At 39.5% G+C, this 14355-nt stretch overlaps 1 protein-coding gene across 1 annotated transcript; it reads right to left on the bottom strand.

Moving 5' to 3' along the window:
• Positions 1-6871: 6871 nt before the first annotated feature.
• On the bottom strand, positions 6872-13561 carry LOC132390367 (oocyte zinc finger protein XlCOF6-like). Its single transcript, XM_059962980.1, has 2 exons — positions 13541-13561; positions 6872-9058 (listed from the first exon to the last, which is right to left on the bottom strand). Exon 2 carries the CDS (start codon positions 8646-8648, stop codon positions 7677-7679), a length of 972 nt encoding a protein of 323 aa, XP_059818963.1. The 5' UTR covers positions 8649-9058; positions 13541-13561; the 3' UTR covers positions 6872-7676.
• Between the last annotated feature and the right edge of the window lie 794 nt (positions 13562-14355).

Here is a 14355-nt window from a genome sequence, read left to right on the forward strand (position 1 = left end):
GTAACTGCAATAGCTTTTTTGGCTACTGCCAGTGCAATTTTTATGAATTATTTCTGATATTTATTTAGTTTAAGTTTCGGATTTATCCCTTCAATATCACCTAGTAAGAGTAATATTGGATTATGAGGAAATTGTGTTCCTGTAATTTGTTCCAGTAAAAGTCTTAAATTTGTCCAAAAAGGGTGAATTTTAGAACAAGACCATGTAGAATGTAAAAAAAAGTACCAGTTTCTTGGTTACATCGGAAACATTGATCCGATAAATTTGGATTTTATTTATTTTTTTTTGTGGTGTAATATATAATTGATGTAGAAAATTATACTGCACTAATCTTAACCGAACATTTATTGTATTTGTCATACTATCAAGACATAGTCTTGACCAATTTGTTTCTTCAATTTTAATATTCAAATCACTTTCCCATTTTTGTCTTGACTTATGGACTCCTTGTTTAATTGCCTGTTTTTGAATTAAATTATACATACAAGATATAATTTTTTTAATATTTCCTTTTTGAATTAAAATTTCTATTTCATTAGATTTCGGCAATAACATTGTTTGACCTAATTTTTCTCTTAAATAAGCCCTTAATTGAAAGTAACAAAATAAAGTGTTATTTGATACTTTATATTTATTCTTTAATTGATCAAATGACATTAATATACCTCCTTCAAAACAATCTCCTATATATCTAATCCCTTTTTAAAACCAATTATGTCAAAGTTGATTGTCCATTGTGAAAGGAATAAGCCTATTTTGAATTAAAGATCTCTTTGCTAATAAAGATTTTTTTGTCTCATCATCAACATTTATCTTATTCCATAAGTCAATCAAATGTTTTAATATAGGAGATTCTTTCTTTTCCCGTATCCATTTAGATTCCAATTTATATATAAAATCTTCTGGTACGTTTTCTCCTATTTTATCTAGTTCTATTCTAATCCATGCAGGTTTATCTTTCTCGAAAAAAGATGCAATAAATCTAAGTTGATTTGCTTTATAATAATTCTTAAAATTTGGAAGTTGTAATCCTCCTAGATCAAATTTCCATGTCAATTTTTCCAACGATATTCTTGACATCTTACCTTTCCAGAGAAATTTCCTCACATATTTGTTTAACTCTTGAAAAAACTTCTGGGGTAATTGTATTGGTAATGATTTTAATAAATATTGTACTCAAGGGAATATATTCATTTTTATAGTATTTACTCTACCTACTAATGTTATTGGTAATGCCATCCATTTATCAAGATCTTCCTGAATTTTTTTCAAAAGTGGTGAATAATTTAATTTGTATAAGTTTTTTATGTCATTATCAACTCTTATACCTAAATATTTTATACCGTTTGCCGGCCATCTAAATTGAGTTATTAATCGACATTGATTATAATCTCTTTAGTAAGAGGTAAAATTTCACTTTTATCCGAATTTATTTTATAACCCGATATTTTCCCATATTCTTCTAATCTATAAGATAATTTGCGTAGTGAATATAATGGATCTGTTAAATAAAGTAGAACATCATCAGCAAATAAGTTAATCTTGTATTATTCCTGATTAACTCTGAAACCCTTAATATCTGAGTCCATTCTAATTAATTCAGCTAGTGGCTCCATTGCCAACACAAACAAAGCAGGTGATAATGGACAACCTTGCCTAGTTGATCTTGTTAACTGAAATGATGTTGAAATTTGACCATTTGTCACTACTTTAGCTTTGGGATTAGTATTTAAGGTTTTAATCCATTTTATAAATGATGTTCCTAATCCATATTTTTCCAATACCTTAAATAAAAAATCCCATTCCAATCTATCAAATGCTTTTTCTGCATCTAAAGCAACTGCCACACTCGTTTCCTCCCTCTTTTGCGCTAAATGGATTATACTAAATAAACGGGCTACATTATCTGCTGATTGTCTATTTTTAATAAATCCTGTTTGATCCATATGCACTAATTTTGGTAAGCATTTAGATAATCTATTAGATAAGAGTTTTGCTATTATTTTATAATGTGTTTAATAAAGAAATAGGTCTATATGATGCTGGTTTTAAAAGGTCTCTATCTTTTTTTGGCAATACTATTAAAATAGCTGTTGAAAAAGATTCTGGAAGTTTATGCGTTCTTTCCGCTTGCTGTATTAACTCCATAAAAGGAGGGATTACTAAATCTTTAAACTTCTTATAAAATTCAGGCGGAAAACCATCTTCTCCTGGAGATTTATTACTTTGAAGTGATCCCAGAGCTTCTTCAAACTCCTTCAATGTAAAAGGCATACCTAATCCCTTATGTTCTTCTGTATTTAATTTTGGAAGAGTTATTTGTGATAAAAATCCTTCTATCTTAACGTCATCATTCTTTGATTCTGATTTATACAACTCAGAATAAAAACTCTTAAAAGCCTCATTAATTTCTAGAGGCTTATAAGTAATTTCATTCACTTTTGTTCGAATTGCATTTATTGTTTTAGAAGTCTGATCTGTTTTTAACTGCCAAGCAAGGACTTTATGTGATCTTTCACCTAGTTCATAATAACTCTGTTTAGTTCTCATAATTGCTTTTTCTGTTTGATATGTCTGGAGTGTATTGTATTTTAACTTCTTATTAATAAGTTGTCTTCGTTTTTCTTCTGTCATATTTCTTTGAGATTCGTTTTCTAATTTTATAATCTCTTTTTCCAATTGATTTATTTCTATCATATATTCCTTCTTAATTTTAGAAGTATAACTTATTATCTGGCCTCTCAAATATGCTTTCATTGGTTCCTACAATATAAATTTATCATCAACTGAATGTAAATTTGTATCTAAAAAGAACTGAATCTGCTTTTTCATAAAATCATAAAAATCTTGACATTTTAGTAGAATTGAATTAAATCTCCATCTATAAATTGATTCCTCTTTATCTATCATTATCATTGTCATTATTAAAGGAGAATGATCAGACAATATTCTTGCTTTTATTCCACATTTTCACTATATCTTGGATATTCGTTGATAATAGGAAAAAATCTATCCTTGAGTAGGTTTTATGTCTATTTGAATATAATGAATAATCTCTTTCTTTTGGATTGATTCTTCTCCATATATCAATCAAATTTCATCAATGATAGTTAATTTTGCTACTTTTGATTTTGTAATAGCCTTTGTTGATCTATCTAAAACTGGATCTAAACAAAAAATTAAAATCTCCACCTATTAATATTTTATCACGTGCGTTAGCCAAATTCAAAAACACCTCCTGTATAAATTTTACATCATTTTCATTTGGGGCATAAATATTCATAAGAGTCCATAGTTCTGAAAAAATTTGACAATGTATAATTAAATATCTTCCTGCCGAATCAATTAATACATTTTGTATTTTAATTGGTAAATTTTTATTAACTAAAATTGCAACTCCTCTCGCCTTTGAGTTAAATGAAGCTGCAATAACATTTCCAACCCAGTCTCTTTTTAATTTCTGATGTTCTATATCCGTTAATTGAGTTTCTTGTAAGAAAGCTATATCTATTTTCATTTTTTAATATATGTTAAAATTCTTTTTCTTCTTATTGGTCCATTAAGCCCATTAACATTGAAACTTAAAAACATCAATAAATTAGTCATTATTTTTAATTATGTTACTCCAATCTATAATAATACCTAATCTTTCAACTTTCATGGTATCCTGGGAAATCTTTTTTGAAGTCTCCATGTTGCTATGTGTGTCGCCACCAATCATCCAGGCAAAAGAATAAAAGAAAAATAGAATATAAAGAAAAAAACAAAATACCCCCCGACTAATGTTGTGAAAGAAGAAAAAAACAACATTACCCCCCTCTATTGTACGGGTCATGGCAATCGCCATGATTACACACGTGAATCCCGTAGCAATCCATCCAAAGCTCCCCAGCCCCCCCCCCCCACAACATAAAAAGTATATATATAAAAAAAGAAAAAAAATACTATTCTCAATTAATATTTCTAAAATTTTACTTTTCTCCCTTATATCATCCTTAAATGTCCATCAGTTCCATTCACTATCTCTGTCTTCGTCTTTAACCATTACATTTAGAAGTCTCTACGTTTAATTAGTGAATAAATGGAAGTTTTTGTGCGAACACCTCCGCATCTCGATAATCGGGAAAAAAATCTTTTTCCCTCCGCCAAAAAAATTATCATTGTTGCTGGGTGATGCATTAAAAACTTACAACCTTTTTCCCATAAGACTTTTTTAGCTGGATTAAATACTTTCTTTCTCTTCAAAAGGTTATAACTTATATCAGGATAAAAAAGAACGGGTTTCTCTGCTATCATCAATGGACCCTTTCTTCTTTTGGCACTTTGGGCAGCTGCCCTCAAAATCTTTTCTTTATCCTGGTATCGTAAACATCTAATCAAAATTGATCGCAGATTCTGATCGTCTTGAGATCTTGGCCTTAAGGCTCTGTGCACCCTTTCAATCTCAATTGAAGTTTCTTCTCCCATTTCCAATTTTTCAGGAATCCATTTTGGAAAAGATTTATTGGGTCTTCTCTTACGGTATCTTCTTTAAGTCCAACAATTTTAATATTGTTGTGTCTACCAAAATTTTCAAGCTTATCAATTTTTTCCACGAGTTGTTTTCTTTCTGATGTCCAGGCATTATTATCATATTCCATATTCTTCATTCTTCCTTCCATATCTTCTATTTTGACTTCCAAATCTGTAATTTTCTTTTCCATTTTTTGCTGTCTCTTTGTCATTTTATCAAACATAGCTTCCATATTTATTATTTTTCTTTAATTACTTTTAATGCATTTAATTTATGCATTATTTGCCTCAAAGTCTTTTTTGTATTTTCAGAGGCACTTTCATCTTCATCTTTGTCTGATTTTTCCAGAGAGTCCGGCTCTCTCTCAGATTCACTTTCACTGTCGGTTTCAGTCGCTGCTGGGTTTTGTAGTTCTGGTTGCTCTCGTTTGCGCATGCTCATTCCTTTACGCTTGCACAGTTCTCGTTGAACTTTTCCTTTAGAAATGGCCGATGCTGCCACAGTCTCCTGTTCTGTTTCACCGGTGGTGTGTTGTACCTGAGTCCGTGGTTCTTCGGTAGAAATAGGCCTTGATTCTGTTCCAACTCAAGCTGTCTTCACGGTAGTAGTTTCCTTCGTCCTCTGTTTATGAGGCATAGCTTAAAACAATCCGGAGTAGTTTATAAGTAACCTTAAAAAAGTATTGATTAACTTTTCTTCACTTAAACATTGATTTATTAACTTTTTTACGGGAGGGCTGGGTTCCACCGTCTCGATCCTACGTCATCACGTGACGTCCCCAGCTCATTAGGTTTACCCACAACTTGACAAGTGCCTTTTGGAAACTCTTATTCAGGGTAAACATAACCTTATGAGTTAAAGCAAACTGATCTGCTAATCCATCAGATTCCTGCATAGTGACAGCATCATTTCCATCTAAATACGTCTTTCTGTCATCAGGGACACACCTTCAGAATTCTTCAATTAAAACCAACTCTCTCAAGCTGTTAAAATCATCATTAACATGTTCAGATGTGCACCAGAGGTCAAATTTCTCATCAGCAAATTCCGTATGTCTGGTTCACAGATTTCTTCAAATTTCTAAACTTTTGCCTGTCTGCTTCTGGGACCAACTCGTAAGCTTTGAGCACAGCCTGTTTCACTAGGTCATAATGTGTGGTGCGTGACCATGTGGTTAAGGTGTTGAACTAGCGATCTGAAAGTCATGAGTTCGAGCCTCAGCCGAGGCAGCATGTGTGTCTTTGAGCAAAGCACTGAACCACACACAGCTCCTGCACATTTATAGCCCAGTGGCGATGATTGGAGCAGCATAAATAAATAAATAATAAGCTGCTTCAGCAACTGTCAAAGCAGAATAGGCATGCTCAGCCTTCCCCTTAATTACACTTTGTAAGAGAATTTTCTTTCTGCTTATCTGCCACTCCAGCCTGAAACTGCCTCTGCCTTTCTGGAGCCCCCATCTTTAATTTTTCTAACTTGTCCTGGAGCTCAAGCTCACGAGGTTTACTTTCAGGAAACACCTCCAACTCCTCCACTTTAAACACACTCTCAGATACATAATGCTCAGCTATTATCCTCTGCAGCTGTGCCCTCCTCATTGTCAATTTCACCTTAGCGATTATTAACATTTTAGCAATACTCAACAACTCAATCCTTCTGGAGTCCTCTAATGCCTGAGAGGTTCACACTTCCAGATATCTATCAACATCCATTGCTGCTGATTTTCACACACAAATAAATCAAAAGGGATTTCCCCAATGAAATCAATATTAAATCAATCCTTAAATTTGTCTATATCCCAGACGCAGGCCGTAACGCTTTAGAAACGAACCAACAGCAACAGACTACTCCCAGTGGCCACACTTTATAATTCCATGTCGCATTCCCATTCTGATATGTCTATCCATGGCCTCCTCTACTGTCAAAATTAATCCAAACTCAGGTTGGAGGAACAACACTTTATATACTGGCTGGGTAGCCTCCGACCTGATGGGATGAACATTGACTCCTCTAACTTCCATTAATGCACCTCTTCCCCTTCTTACCCCATCACTGACATATTTAATTGTTTGCCTGTTTTCCATGTCTCTCTGGTGCTTCCCCCCCCCCACCTTTCTTTCTCCCAAGGACTCCTGTCCAATGATCCTTTCCCATCTCCAGCTCTGTATCACTTTCGCCAATCATCTTTCCAGCTCATAGCTTCATCCCACCACCTTCGGACTTCTCCTATCATTTCACATTTCACCCTCCCCCCCCCCCCCACTTTCAAATCTCTTAGTATCATTCCTTTCAGTTAGTCCTGATGAAGGGTCTCAGCCTGAAGCGTCGACAGTTCTTCTCCTTATAGATATTGCCTGGCCTGCTGTGTTCCACCAGCATTTTGTGTGTGTTGTTTGAATTTCCAGCATCTGCAGATTTCCTCGTGAGTGTTATGTGTATAAATATAACTCCCAAACTATTGAGCTTGGGGGAAACAAGGCTTGGAGTCTTGAGGTGGTAAGGTATGAAAGTTCAGGTGAACCACAGAACAGGTGATGAGAGAGAGATACTTGTAATCCCGGGTAAATGTTGAGAGAAGGCAATTATGTCGTACTCCACAGGTTCCATGGTGGTAAAATGAGACCAACAGTCGCTGTAGATTTTATCTGTCATCCTTCCAAATCCACATACTAATTATCACCCTAAGTGACTTGTCATAATTGGTATCGTCTTAATGAATTACCACACCACAGCCTGGCAATGGTTAACACATAAGTGGTCTCCACAGGATACCCCAAATCAGATCCACTCCTATGGATCAAATGAGGTGACATCCACACATTCGATGTACGGTGAATCGATAATTAGCCCACCCTTGTGGGTAAAGGAAAGTTCCAAACAGTGATCCTTGGCCACTGGTTCCCTGGTTTCGATGCTTCCATTTTTCCTCCTTCGTCTCCGTCTGACTCTAAGTGCCTGTGTCCTCGGTTAAAACTAAACAAGCTGCACGCGATGTAAACAAGCTGCAAGTCAGACACATTTGCCTTCTTAATCTCTCTCTCTCTCTTAAAATGACAATCCACAGCAAACAAAACCTTGGGATTCATAACAATGGCCACTCCTCATTGTGAGCTGACAGGTGTGCCAGTAGGTGGGATGAGTGAGTGAATCCTTTCCCACATTCTCAGCAGGTGAACGGTCTTTCTCTAGTGTGAACTCGCTGGTGTCTCTGTAGGGTAGATAACTGAGTGAATCCCTTCCCACAGACTGAGCAGGTGAATGGCTTCTCGCCAGTGTGAACTCGCTGGTGTCTCTGTAGGGTGGATGAGCGAGTGAATCTCTTCCCACATTCTGAGCAGGTGAACGCTCTCTCCCCGGTGTGAACTTGCTGGTGACTCTGTAGGTGGGATAACTGAGTGAATCCCTTCCCACATTCTGAGCAGGTGAACGGCCTCTCCCCAGTGTGAACTCGCAGGTGATTCTGTAGGTGGGATGTATGAGTGAATCCCTTCCCACAGACGGAGCAGGTGAACGGCTTCTCCCCAGTGTAAACTCGCTGGTGTCTCTGTAGGTTAGCTAACCGAGTGAATCCCTTCCCACAGACAGAGCAGGTGAACGGCCTCTCCCCAGTGTGAACTCGCTGATGACTCTGCAGGTGAGATGAATGAGTGAATCTCTTCCCACAGACTGAGCAGGTGAACGGCTTCTCCCCGGTGTGAACTCGTTGATGACTCCGTAAGTCAGATGACCAAGTGAATCCTTTCCCACAGACTGAGCAGGTGAATGGCCTCTCCCCAGTGTGAACTCGCTGATGACTCTGTAGGCTGGATAAATTTGTGAATCTCTTCCCACAGACTGAGCAGGTTAAGAGTTTCTCCCCAGTGTGAACTCGCTGATGTCTCTGTAGGCTGGATAAATTACTGAATCTCTTCACACAGACTGAGCAGATGAACGGCTTCTCCCCAGTGTGAACTTGCTGATGTACCAGTAGGGTAGATGACTGAGTGAATCCTTTCCCACAGACTGAGCAGGTAAATGGCTTCTCCCCAGTGTGAACTCGCTGGTGTCTCTGTAGGGTGGATGAGCGAGTGAATCCCTTCCCACATTCTGAGCAGGTGAATGGCTTCTCCCCATTGTGAACCCGCTGGTGAGCCATTAGATCAGATGACTGAGTGAATCCTTTCCCAGAAATTCAGCAGATGACCAGCCTCTGCCCAGTGTGGTGTGAACTGACGGTGTGTCCACAGGTGGGATGACCGACTGAACCCCTTCTCACACACAGGACAGGTGAATGGCCTTGCCCAGTGTGAACTTGCTGATGTACCTTCAATTGTGATAATCGAGTGAATCCATTCCCACTGTCTGAGCAGGTGAAAGGCCTTTCTCCTGTGTAAATTATAGGTGCGCCAGATGGTCAAATGACCGAGTGAATCCCTCCCCACAGTCTGAGCAGGAAGGGTGGTCAATTGGATCCCTTGCTCCACTTCTTAAATATCTCGACAGAGACAACAAAACTGGCGTGCCGTGTTTGAGCTTCCTGGAGACAAATTCCTTCTCATTTTTAACCTGTAAAAAGATTTACAAAATCCATCAATGGGTGTAGGACAACATTTCAGATGAGATTACTTGAGCTGCCAAGGTTTCATCTGGTATCACACTGTTACAGTGAGGTTCAACGAAAGTTGGACGGAGAAATCATCTTCTGACTGGGCAGAGTGCTGGAACCTGGAATGACCATCAATTCCCCGAAGCTCTTCCTATCTCTATCAGAATGGGGCATTTCTGCCGTCTCCAATCTGTGACCTGGCTCAGTCTGACTCTCTCCATTGGTATTATTCCCTGTTCCTGCTGAGCTGCATGGGTGTCTGGCCCCACAGTAACTGAAACACTCTCACACAAATAGTTTTTCTTGACGTGCAGCTGGGATCTGCTTTTATGTATTATTAACTTAAAGTGCCACAGTTTTAACGCCATATAAAAAATTCTTGCTGAAATGACTGGTTGGTTCACACAGCTGTCAAAAGGGGTTAGAGTGAATTTTTGTATTATTCCAGGTTCTTGTCATAATCATAGAAAATTTCAACACAGAAGCAGGCCCTTTGGGCCATCTAGTTTGTGCTGAACTATTTAATCAGCCCACTCCCACACCTCAACCATCCAGGTACCAACACAAACCTCTTAAATGTTGAAATCGAGCTCGCATGCACCACTTGTGCTGGCTGCTCATTCCACAGCCGGATGACCGTCTGTGTGAAGAAGTTTCCCCTCATGTTCCCCTTAACACTTCACCTTTCACCCTTAACCCATGGCCTCTGGTTGTTGTCCCACCCAATCTTCGTGGAAAAAGCCAGGTTGCATTAACATTATGTGTGCCTCCATATCACAATCAAATCTCCCCTCAATCTTCTGCATTCCAAGGAATAAAGTCCTGATTTGTTCAATCTTCACTTATAACCCAAGTTCTCCAGACATGGCAACATCCTTGTGAATTTTCTCTGAAATCTCTGAACTTCTTTTACATCTTTCCTGTAGGTAGGTGACCAAAACTGCACACAATACTCCAAATTAGGCCTCACCAATGTCTTCGAGAAGTCACCATAACATCCATCTATTGTTATCAGTACTTTGGTTCATGAAGGGCAATGGGCTGAAATCATTCTTTCCATCCCTATCTACCTGTGATACCACTTTCAGTGAATTAAGGACTTGTATTCCCAGGTCACTTTCTTCCACAACACTCCTTCGTGCCCAGTTCTGATGTCAAGCTCACCAACGTATTATTTCCTAGTTCATTTTTACAGCCTTTCTTGAACAGCAGAACAACATTGTCTGTCCTCCAATCCTCCAGTACCTCACCTGTCACTAAGGATGATTTAAATATCTGTGCTAAGGCCCCAATAATTTCTGCACTTGTCCTCCGCAGGGTCCTAGTGAACAACTTGTCAGGCCCTGGAGATTGATCCACACTAATTTGCCTCAAACGCCTCCACCTCTGTAATCTGTACAGGGTCCATGAAGTTGATGCGGCTTTGCCTCACTTCTATAGACTCTGTGTTCATCTCTTGAGTAAATACGGATACAAAAAAAATCTTCCCAAGTCTATGCCATACTTTCATATGGATTACCATTCTGATCTTCCAGAGAATTAATTTTTTTCCCTTGCAATCTTTTTGCTCTCAACATATCTGCAGAATCCCTGAGGATTCTCCTTCACCTTGTCTGCTGGGGCAACCTCATGCCTTCTTTTATTTATTTTATAAGTATTCACTTGAATTTCCTGTATTTCATAAGTACCCCATTTGCTCCTATCTGGCTGTACCTGGTATGCACCTCCTTTTTATTGATCTGGGAGAGGAAAGCCAAAGGGGTGATAGATCTGCATGGTGGGAGGTGGGGGTAAGGAGGGTTAAACTAAAGTTGCAGGGGGAATGGGAGCCTGAATAACAGAACAGAGATTGGAGAGTTTGTGGAGACAGATGTTGTTCAGGCCTCAGACAAAGTCAGGAATGAAAAAGTTGAGTGTGGTGCAGTGAATATGCTGAGCCCTGTATATTTCAATACAAGGAGCAGCGTAGGAAAGGTGGATGTGTTCAGGACATGGATAAACACCTGGAATCAACACTAGGATCTGGCAACTGTGGATTGGGACAGGCAGCTTTATGGCAAAGGTGTGCTTGGTAAAGGTAGGCCTTCAAAGCGAAATTTTGAAAGTAGTAAGCGGGTATGTCAGAATAAAAGGTAAAGATAGAAACTGTAGGGAAACTCGGATTGCAAGAGATATTGAGACCCTGGTAAAGCACAAAATGGAATTGCACAACAGGGATAGGCAGTCAGTTTCTTATGGAGTATAAGAAATGCAAGAGAACACATAAGAAATCAATCAGGATGGCTAACAGAAAAGGTGAAGGATAATCCTCAGGGATTCTAGTGATAGATTAAGAGCAAAAGGATTTCAAGACACAAAGTTGGTCCTCTGGAAGACCGGAATGGCAATCCATGAGTGGAACCAAAGCAGATGGGGGAGACATTAAATATTTTTCAAACTCAATTTACTCAGGAGATGGACAAAGGGTCTTTGGGAGTGTGGAAACTCGGCATTAACCATTTCAACCCTGGGGGGAAAAAACACTCCTCTGGCCACTCACACGCTCAATACCCCTCATCATTTTATACACCAAAAAATGTCTCTAAATATAAACAAGGAAATTATACATTGCACAATCTACTTTCCATGATTCAGTACATTTACACAGACAGGTGTGTAAAAAGGTCCCAACGAATATCGGGGACAAACAGGCCCAATTCACCACAAACACAAACTGTTCCTGCTGCTACCATCCAGGAAACGGTACCACAGCAAAAGGAGCAACAGGCCCCGAGACATCATCTTCCACCAGGCCATCAGACTGATTAATTCATGCTGATACAATTGCATTTCAATGTTATATTGACTGTCCTATGTACAAACTATCTATTATAAATCACTATAAATTACACATTGCCCATTTAGATGGAGATGTAAGGTAAATATTTCTACTCCTCATGTTTATAAAGTATGTATCTAATAAAGTCAATTCAATTCACCCTCTCCATTATCTGTTCTGTCACTCTGGCTCCCATTCCCCCTCATTTTATTTAACCCCCTCCCCTGCTCACTACCACTAGCAAGCCTTACCACTAGGATATTCGTCCCCTCTTGTTCTGTTCCTCTAACTGACAAATCCCCTATCAGCCCTTTGACTTTCCTCTGCCAGGTAATTCCCCCCAACAGTTTCTAAAGTGGTCCACCTGTTGTTGTGGGGCATGGCCACTAGAGTACTCTGCGATGCCTATTTAACCTCATTCCCCTTCCTGTTTCTCACCCAGTTTCCTGTGTCCTGCACCTTGGGAGTAACTCACCTCTCTTCATGTCATATCTATCACCCCCTGCAACTGCTGGATGATCTGGAATTCACCCATTTCAAGTTGCAGCTCATTGAAGTGCTGGGTTACAAGCTGCACATCTTGTAGGTGAGGGCATCAGGGACACTGGTGGTCTCCCCTCCTTCCCTCCAATACCCCTCTAATTTGTAGTAATCTCCCCTCTAATTTGTAATAACCAGTGTGCAGATATATCTTGCACTGTGCATTTTTTACCCAGTGACAAGACGTGCACAGTGAATTTTATATAGAGAGGTATTCATTTTAACATCTAGCAAATCACTGTCAATAGGAACTTTGATCTCCTCTGGGTTTGATCGAGTTCATCTGCACTCTCACACAACCTATGTAGCAGGCCTGGAACAGGAAATGGAGGATTTTCTCACCAAAGCTTTTGCACATTGTCCATATGTGGTTTCCTTGCTAAATTACACTTTAAAAAGTCAGATTTCCAAATATCACTCCACTTCTTCCCACTTGCAAATTCTCCAGCAACTTTTGCATCACCAAAATGCAAACAGGCATCACTAGTTTCTGTATTCTACATAAATATTCCCCCTGAACCCTCACCCAATGACTGACGGTGGTGAACTCAGTGAATGAAATCCCAATGATTATGAAGGGAAGGGCAGTAGTCTGTCTCACTGGAGTCTGGCACATTTGTGATGTGAAAGCTACTTGTTGCCCAGGGCAAAGGTGTTTGATATCATTAAGTACCCAGAGAGAATGGGACAAAACATGTTTTCACCGGTAGAAAAGTCCAGAGCAAGAGGAGGTAGAGGAAGCAACACACACAAAATACTGGAGGAGTTCATCAGGCCAGGCAGCATCTACAGAAAAGAGTCCTAATGCCGATTTTCTCAATTGCTGATGTAAAAGATTTTGTTCCCTTTCTCCGAGTTCCTAATCCTTGCATTTAGATAGCTGGAGCTCAGCTCTGTCTGAGAGATCCATCGGTTCCCATTCCCTCATCTGGCGGAAGCTCCCCGGGGTCCGTGTACGGATCGTGGGGCTGAAGAGAGGGAAGAGAACAGGACTATCCCGGGATTGCTGGTCACGGTGTCCGAAATTCAGATGAATTATCCCGAAATCGGTGTTTAAGATAAAAACACGGAGAATCACTCTTACCTTCCACCGACATTTTCAAAGGCTTCTGTGTACTGCGCGCATGCGTGAAACTCAGCCTGACGCCTGCGCATTTCATCAGAGCTTCAGCGCCGATGAAATTCTTTACGCATGGCCCTATGGGTAATCACGGTGCCATTAAATATTTTTGCAAGCACCGGTTCAATGTCCATATCTCATTTTTTTTAATCTTGGGTATAGAAAAAATCTGCAGCTGTTTTAACGCAGAAAGCGGCTCCCATAACCAATATACTCAATATCAACGTGTATCTAATGCCAAAGTAAAATGCAGATATAAAACACAGGAGTTCCTGCAGTTGCTGGAAATACAGAGACGCACACACACAAAACAATTCAGAGAGCAACTAAGCAGCGGAGTACACAGGCTAGGCATGCGGAAGGGGCTCTGCCTAAACGTTTTCTATTTATTCCTCTCCAAAATTTCTGCCTGATCTGCTGATTTCCACCTGTTTTTCAGAAATTAACCCCTTTTTTTTCGATCAACCAGTTTCCAAATGCTTCTAATCTTTCACTTTTAACCACATCCTGCTGGTCTTATTCTTCCTCCTCCTCTGGACCCCATTTCTCTCTGAAGCCCCTGATTCAGGCTGGCAACTCTTCTGTTTCTGACTCTGCACCATCGAAGATTCACTCGCTAGTCTGCTGTCAGACTTTAGAGGTGCATTGTGTTGCGAGACCGCAGGTTGGTTTACTGTGAGTGTCGCTTTAAGTGCCTGAGTGAGGCGGGGCTGTGACGTCAGACACAAGCTGCGGGAGCGGGAGAGGGAGAGGGAGACAAGCTGTTGGAACTTCAGCGT

This window comes from Hypanus sabinus, unplaced genomic scaffold (genome assembly GCF_030144855.1).
Source record: "Hypanus sabinus isolate sHypSab1 unplaced genomic scaffold, sHypSab1.hap1 scaffold_88, whole genome shotgun sequence".
Lineage (NCBI taxonomy): Eukaryota > Metazoa > Chordata > Chondrichthyes > Myliobatiformes > Dasyatidae > Hypanus > Hypanus sabinus.